At 39.7% G+C, this 7,927-nt stretch overlaps 1 protein-coding gene across 4 annotated transcripts in view; it reads right to left on the minus strand.

The window, feature by feature from the left end:
* Positions 1-730: 730 nt before the first annotated feature.
* The window catches only part of sema5a (sema domain, seven thrombospondin repeats (type 1 and type 1-like), transmembrane domain (TM) and short cytoplasmic domain, (semaphorin) 5A), a 117,869-nt gene continuing 110,672 nt past the window's right edge, over positions 731-7,927 (minus strand). For 3 of the 4 annotated variants that reach the window (XM_086151216.1, XM_086151214.1, XM_086151215.1), the window contains 3 exons: positions 7,767-7,811; positions 6,440-6,651; positions 731-2,103 (listed from right to left, as the gene is read on the minus strand). In XM_086151216.1, the coding sequence (XP_086007342.1) occupies positions 1,984-2,103; positions 6,440-6,651; positions 7,767-7,811 (377 nt within the window). In that variant the 3' untranslated portion in view covers positions 731-1,983. Of the gene's footprint in view, positions 2,104-3,276; positions 3,502-6,439; positions 6,652-7,766; positions 7,812-7,927 lie in introns of all 4 variants that reach the window. The other variant, XR_015106530.1, reaches the window with a different exon arrangement.

Raw genomic sequence — 7,927 nt, forward strand, 5'->3', positions numbered from 1 at the left:
TGTCTGTGAAGGCGCCAGCACTGCACCTTCAGGTACAAATGATGAAATCAAGGTAAAGAGGGAATAATTCTCCAGAGTCAGACAGAGATGGAGCTACACTGGGCTAGATCAGTTCTCCCCCTCTCCTTCCCCTATCCAACCAAACAGCACTGTGATTAATTACAACCCCTCTATTACCCATTGCGCAAGATGAGACGTCAGGTTGAAGGTTGATGATGAACAGGACATATGCTGTGTTACAGCCATCATACAGGTTAGATTTTAGACATTGTGCAGCCCCCTTCCACTTTTACCATGCTGTCCCACGCCACCTCTATCCTTCAGGATATCCTTCCTCTGCTAAGATGCAATTTCTTACAACTTGAGTCCTGTTGCAGACTTTTTTTTCCAAACCAAAAACAAATAAATCTGAAAATAAAAGAAAAAAATGAAACAAAAAAACAAAACCCGTCTGGGCTTTTTTTGTGGGTGATTTATGAACAGTATGTGCGGCCATACTGTACTATGGTTCTGCTTTGTATAAATCAAGTTGTCAAGAGTTATCAAAATCCTAACAAATCCTGCAACACTGGACACAAATAAAACCTCACATTCTGTTCTCTGTGCCAATGAAGCCAGCCAAAGTTCACAGAGAAAACAAAACTCCCGAGAAATCAAAGACATCAAAATTTTTAGAAATACCAAAAAATAAATAAAATACATCTGCAAAACTCACACCGTGACAAGTGCATTGTGTACGAAGCAGTTTTTTTAATTTATGCACAGTAACACAAGCAAACATGTAAAAAGAATGAGCTGCAACTGAACCATTGAATAATCTAGTATTTTGTTATACACTTTTAACAGAAATATCACCTTGATGAAAGGATTTCATCTTTAGTATATTAGTAGCTCTCCACAAGGCTGTGTTGAGGAGGATTGTATTAGCTACACGCCATCTGTACAGTAAATGCCTTTAACATCCTGCTCTCACAAATACATATGGAAATCAAAAGCCAAAGGAATAGCAAACACTATCAAAGTTCAAAAACATTTTTTTACAAAAAAATATAAAAAAGTACTGTGACAAAGACTGAATTGATGCAGGCTGATTTGAATATTCCTGATAACTTGATACGCATGATGTTTTTCATTTTCAAAGGAATATTGTTTTTTTTTCATTTCTTTTTAACACTTGCGACACTGAATAACTGCGTTTAGAAAAGAAATACTACAGACAGAGGCAACAAAATAAACTTGTTGTACAAGCAACAGATAAAGAAAAAATTAAAAAATACACACTGAAATTTCAAGTGTCCAATTGATGTCAGCTTCAATAGTTTCTTAAAGAAAAGACAAATAAAACATAACAAAAAACGGACATACTTGACCATGGACACAGAGCAGCTACATCCTGTTTCTAGGGCTGGATGTAGAAGTAAGTGACAAAAGCCAGCAGACATCACCAAAGCCTTTCTCCACAACACCAACGAAAGCCGCCCTGAACTAAGACGAGAAAAAAGTTACTTGCAAGTCATCAAAAAATGGAATGCGATCAATCATGCAAAAAAAAAACAAAACAGAATGACAGAGAAAACACATCTGATAAGGTCATGCAAAGCGCTTTTGTGGTTGTTTCCCTCATTTCAAATACAGGTCTTGTTCAGAGGCGTCACAGGAAAGTTAAAAGAGCTCGCATTTTTTTCCCTTCTTGTCCAGATTGGTAATATCCATTTGTCTGTATCTCAGTGAGAGTCAAGGCAAAATAGGCCAAAAGTTGAGCTTTCCAACCGTACCCCAAGGCACCTGAGAGAAAGTGGGCATTTCCCTCTGTTGGCAAGACTGTGTGTCTGTGTTTTCATTACATACCAGCTGCCGTCAAGTCTCAGAGTGGGGCTATCCCAAGCATGGTGTCACGAATCTCAATACAAAGCACAAAGAAAGGAAATCAGTCAAGATGGATGATAGGATCAGTGTCCACTGCATCTAAACACCCCAAGTGACTTAATAGTCATCATAGGTGTTGAGGTCGGTGAAGTATGCATTGGTATAAGTCTTCCCGGCAAGCTGGGGATTGAAGTACTTATTTCTTTCTTCCAGGAGCAGATTGTTTTTATTGAAGGCCTGTGGATGGAGAAAAAAGACAGGGAGAAGTCAGTTTAAACTTATTGGCAACATAGTGATAAAGTGATTATTTAGACTTGATGGTAAGGTAAAAGCAAATACATCATGCCCCCTCCTGAAAAACAGGAGCAAAAAAAAAAAAAGCAACAAAAATTGCTGGCAAGCCGCTCGGTGAAAGAAATGTACATTTCACGAGCAAGGTCAAAACATTTGCAAACAGGCTGAAAAAATTGATGAGCCACCAAAAAGCTAAATTATTTTGATGATCTTCTGTATGTCCACCTCTTTCATCTCTAATACCTAGCATCAGCAGTTTTTATGGCCCTCAGATTGTTGGTCCTCTAGAATAATCGCAACCATAAAAATCAATCAAAAGAAAGTCACTTTTTCAGTTAAACAATAAGAAAGAGCCACGGGGGCATCTTCTAGGTCCCTGCATGACACAGTAAACATGGAATGAGCTCCTGATGTGGTGTTCAGTACAACATCAGCAATTTGGCGAATGAATGTGTCCATATCCAGTCTGTACTGGAGTGTGTATTGGGAGTCCCTTGGGGCTGTGTAATGGAACGCTTGATGATGCTGCATTTGCAGTTGATGAATGCTTCTGACTGACGCTGATGGGGAACGAATGTGCCGAACAAAAAACTCATATACTTTGCTTCTTTCCTTTTATGTGATTTGCACACAAAGGAATGTAATCAACACCCCCGTGGCTCAGAAGATGGTAATGTATCTCTGCAGGTGGCCCCATGGCTGCTTTTAAAACAGATGTGCTAGGATGCTTGTTAGCATCATCTACTCTGCATCCCTACTTTAAAACCTATTAAATCGGGCGAAAAATTATTACACTTGAGATTTGTTGTGGCAACAAAATTTGCTTTCACTATGAAGTGGCATCAGTTATAGAGAGGTAACATGGAAGCAGTACACCATTGGTTTTCTTTCCCAACTCATTAAATGACACAACCAAGACAAGTAAAAATATGACAGACACACATGGAGGGAAAAAAAAACATGCAAATGTGGATGTTTATCTGAAGAGAAAGATAAGTGAGAACTACACTGCCTTCTCACAAGCTCTGAGGGAAGATGGGTGGGTTCCTGCATGATAGACTAATGCGGGATGGAAGGATTGAGCAGAAAAAGATATACTAGAGTCTGTTCTCCAACCTGCCACACACAGGAAGTGCCACAGGAAGTGGAAGGGGCACAGTGGAGAAGAGGAAGTAGTAGTGCTTGGGATCATAGAGTTGTTGGGGGGGTCAAGAGGTGGGATGTTGTAGAGGTCAGAGGTTAGTAGAAAATCTCCAGGCCACGCATGGACACCCCCATGTTAGCGGATAGAGGCTGGTGCATGGCGGGGTCGTCCAAGGGCAAGAGTACCGACACATCTGGCTGCAAGGACGAGAGGAATGCGCAAGAGTCATCCTCAAACAAACCCAAAGCAACATTTCCTCTTTGAGGAAGCCGTTAAATACGGTAAAACGTGCACAAAGCAACAGCAAGATTGAGATCTAAAATCACGTGGGATTGTTGTCACAGCAAATAAGAAAATTTAATTTATCAAGTAAATACTTTATATATGTATAAAAACACAAAAATCTTAAACCATATAAGGTTCTCATCATCCCTATCCAGAAAAACTCAAAGGGAGAGTATTTTGGCTTTGCACATTCAATTGCACATTCAATGACTGAACATTCACTGCACAATCTGAACCGTTTAGGGCCCCGAGTGAGGGCTGCAGGCAGAGTGCGCCTTTGAAAAATTAGACAGTATTCATTTGTCATGCAGTTCCTTTTTGTATCATCACATGGTCTGTCTATATTCATATCCGCCTCTTTCTGCAACTGTACTGACTGAATCATACTCTTTGCTCCTGCCTGAAATTGTGTGACAGATGAACCCCCCCCCCCCCCCCCCCCCCCGACCCCCCCACACATACACCATTTTTTCATATTGGAATGAAATTACATTTGGACAGGTTCGCTGTGAGCAAAAGAATCTGCTCTCATCTTTTTTTCCTTTTTTTTTAACAAAACCATTAGGTATCTGTGAAGCTCTTTTTCACTTAATTTATAATAAAAAATTCACATTTCAGAATGCAGCATATAACCACATGAATATATTGCAGATTCATCAACATAAAAGTACAAAGTAAATCATGCTGATCAATAATATCAAATGAAGTGGCCTGCTATTAGGCTCTGTTAGGGTATTACTTCTTAATTTACAGCCTTGATGTTCATGGGACTCTAGCTTTATGTTAATGAAAGCTATATTTGTGACTCTACAGTGCAGTTTTCCTCTCCTGTGAGGTAATGCTTCAGAGGTCAGATTAGTGAGATCTTAAAAATTCCTTGATGCTACTTTATAGGACTAATAAAGTGTACCTTACAATAAAAAATAATGATCATCACCTTACAGGGTTGTTAACTTGCCTGTTGACTCAATATCATGAATTTAATAATCCAGCGTACATTTAAAACTTAGCCCGTTTCACATTCACTGGCCAGGGGAGAATAGGAGGCTGTTGAAAACTTGACTTCCATCGTGACTACAAGTGTGCATCTGTTTTTTTTTTCCCGTTAAATTTGATCTATTCAGAGTGAAAAAAGTAAGCTTAGTTTCTCCTGTGAGAGCTCACAGAGGTCAAAAGAAATATCAACACTTGCATTTGAGATAAAGTGCTACAGTACTGAGATGCATCATCTAGAGTAAAAATATATAAGACACCCCTCATTCAGTTGAATTCACAAGTAATCTACACGTTACTGAAAATGTCGGGGAGGCAATAATTTTATGGACCTTTCCAATGGGGAGCTGATGTGGCAGTAAAGTAGTATATCTGAATAATGTTTTGGGGCCTTTAAAAGAGGCTAAAGGTGCAAATGGTCCTCACTATATGCAATGAGTTTCATCATCCTGTTTATGGACTCCTTGGGCAACAGCTAGACAAGTTTTAGATTTGGGGATGGATTCCAGGCATGTCAATGTAGGAGGAGGCCACGGGGAAGACCCAAGAGATGCTGGAGAGATGATGTCCCTAGGCTGGCCTGGGAACGTCTTGGGGTCCCCCTGGAAGAGCTGGACCATGTGGCGGGGGAGAGAGAGGTCTGGGCCTCAATGTTTTGGCTGCTGCCCCCGCGACCCGACTTCAGATAAGCGGGGGAAAATGGATGGATAATAACTAGGGAATGTTTGGGACGAGTTTGCATCTCAATGTCAGTGGATTTGTACCCAGCTGTTTATACCTGTCTGCAGGGTAGGAAGTTAGTGGATTACATCAGGATGCAGGCCTCCCCCTAGCTTATTGTGGTGGCATCCCATTCATACACACACACACACACACACACCGCTTGTTTTTCGTCTCTTCAACAGCTGAAGTGAACTATGACCTAAATATTAATATGATAAACCAACAGAGTTCTCATTAATGCTGTCTCTTAAGTATATAAAAAGGTATATATACTTTATGCATTGATTATCATTATCTTAAATTCTACTTCACCTGTCTATGCCAAAGACTTTGATTCCGCTAGCTGAGAAGGATGAAGGGATTTGTCTTTTCTTTTTGTTGTTTGATTAAACCGAGAATCTAGGTCACAGATCACTTCAGTCATTTTAGAGGAAGCTGCAACACGTTTTTAAATGAAATTTCCATGTTTTTTTTATGGACAAAGTCCTCTTAGCATGTGGTGAAAATGTAATTACTGGAAATAAAAATTCCTTCAAACTCTACCTCAAAATTGTAACCCCATTTTTTGCATATTTAGCAAATATTCAAACATCATTTTAAATCGATTTTATAGTCTTGGAAATCCATGAAAAGAACTTTACTATTAAATATGCAATGTATTAGTAAATTGTCCGTGACAATTGTTGGATCTGACGGACTATATATTTAAGATGCTATAATATCACAAACAACTTGTCAAAGGCCAGGGAAGTTTTAGGTGTGGAGCCTCATCTCTAACAGCCTAACTACACATTTATTAGTATGCTATAAGAAAGCAGAGTATGAACATTGAAACACAACAAAGTAACACACTGAGACACACAGGAGAGGAGCACACGTAGAGAAAGGTATGGACAGCTACCTATCTATTACATGACTAGAGTGTGTCAGCACACCACAGGAGGCAGCGTGTCAGCAAGAGTCATGCAGTGGGAAAGTGTACTAAATCAAAACTGACATCGGAGGAAGCACACACCCTCGCACACTGACTCAGAGTACGAGTTATTAAGCCAAACAGTGATAAAACTGTTAGATAAACCGGTTTGCCTTGATTCTTTGGTTAAATACGCTCGAAAGTCAATCCTGTCCACAAACCTTAATGGCTTCTACAGAGTCGTATTTGTCCAGTTTGTTTATGTGGTTGGTGATACTGGTGTTGAGTGGTGCGGCTGAGATGGGGTGAATGACGGTGGCGTCATGTGACTGCTGCTGGTAGCGCTGGCAGTATGAGTAAACCAGCAGGGTGACCAGACATCCCAGGATGGAGCTGCTGAGCCCCACAGCAATCATATGGAAGAGGTTGAAATCTAGAGAAACGAGAGGCAGCAAATTAGGATGAGAGAGAGAGACGCAGAGATTAATCCCTGCCAGCTCGAACAATTGGAAATGATAATTTTGCTGCAATTCAAATGGTAATTATGATGCTTCCTCATTCAAAAGATCCTATAAAATGTAGAAAAGAAGAAAAAAAAAGATACTTGTCTTCTCTCATTGATTTAGTCTCATTTTCTTTATATTCAACATTAGTTAAGTCAGTCAGAGGAACATCAATTCACAAAAAATTTTGAAGGCTCTTGAACATCTTACCATCATCATGCTTTAATATACTGCAAAAGGCGACATCAGTAACAATGATAATCAGCACTTTGCATGGATAGACAGGAGGATAAAGTTTGTAGAATATGCAAAGGAAATGTGTATTATATAATTCAAATACCCGAGAAAAAATATTTAATAAAAAGGTTTGGCTCCGTATTAGGATTTTACACATTCAATAAGTAGGCTACCAGAGCTGTAATAAAGGTGAACACAGTAGTGTGTGCTTGGATGTCAGCACAACCTTCTTGTAAACACACCATACACAGCCCTTCCATCAAGCTAATTCAGAAGGTCACTATAGCCTTTCAGGAGTGCGGGAGGAAATAAAAATGACAAAAAAGCTCAACAGAAACCTTGTTTCACTTCTAACAACTTACTGCTTTGAGTAGAAGTCGGGTATACAAGCACTGTTCTATCAACTGCAGCCATTTCAAAAATGTGGATTGCTGCAGCAACATAGTGAATTGATGCAGAAAAATGATTTTATTGATCCACGCTGACTTCAGCCACTACTGTGTAGCTATGGAAATGATAGGTTTTATTCTGAACTGCCTGCGGCACCACTATGCTGCACTTCAAAAAACAAACTGAAAGCTGATGTGTATGGATCTGAAACATTAAAGTTGTATTGAAAAATGAAATATATCTGAAGTTACCACTAGATATGACCTGATGATAATTTTTCTATAGGTCTTTGGTTACAGCATGGATCAAATGCTGTTAAAATTAATTATTAAGCTGTAATGCCAAGTGTTTCACCTTGCCTTCTCCCAATGTCTCTGAAACACACGCATGCACGCACACAAATTCCCAAAAGCATTACCTCCACAGTGCCTCTCTTCCTGACTGGAGCGTGCAATCGAGACTTCTGACAAAGGAGAAGAAACAGCAGATTTAGGGTCACAAACCAGACAAATACACCCTTGCCAGCATGACAAATTGTAGCCTTGAAGGCAAATGTGTAGAGATGAAAGCTGCACTCAA

Source organism: Fistularia commersonii, chromosome 8 (assembly GCF_037954325.1).
Source record: "Fistularia commersonii isolate RoL2024-O1a breed Wild chromosome 8, RoL_Fcom_v1.0, whole genome shotgun sequence".
Lineage (NCBI taxonomy): Eukaryota > Metazoa > Chordata > Actinopteri > Syngnathiformes > Fistulariidae > Fistularia > Fistularia commersonii.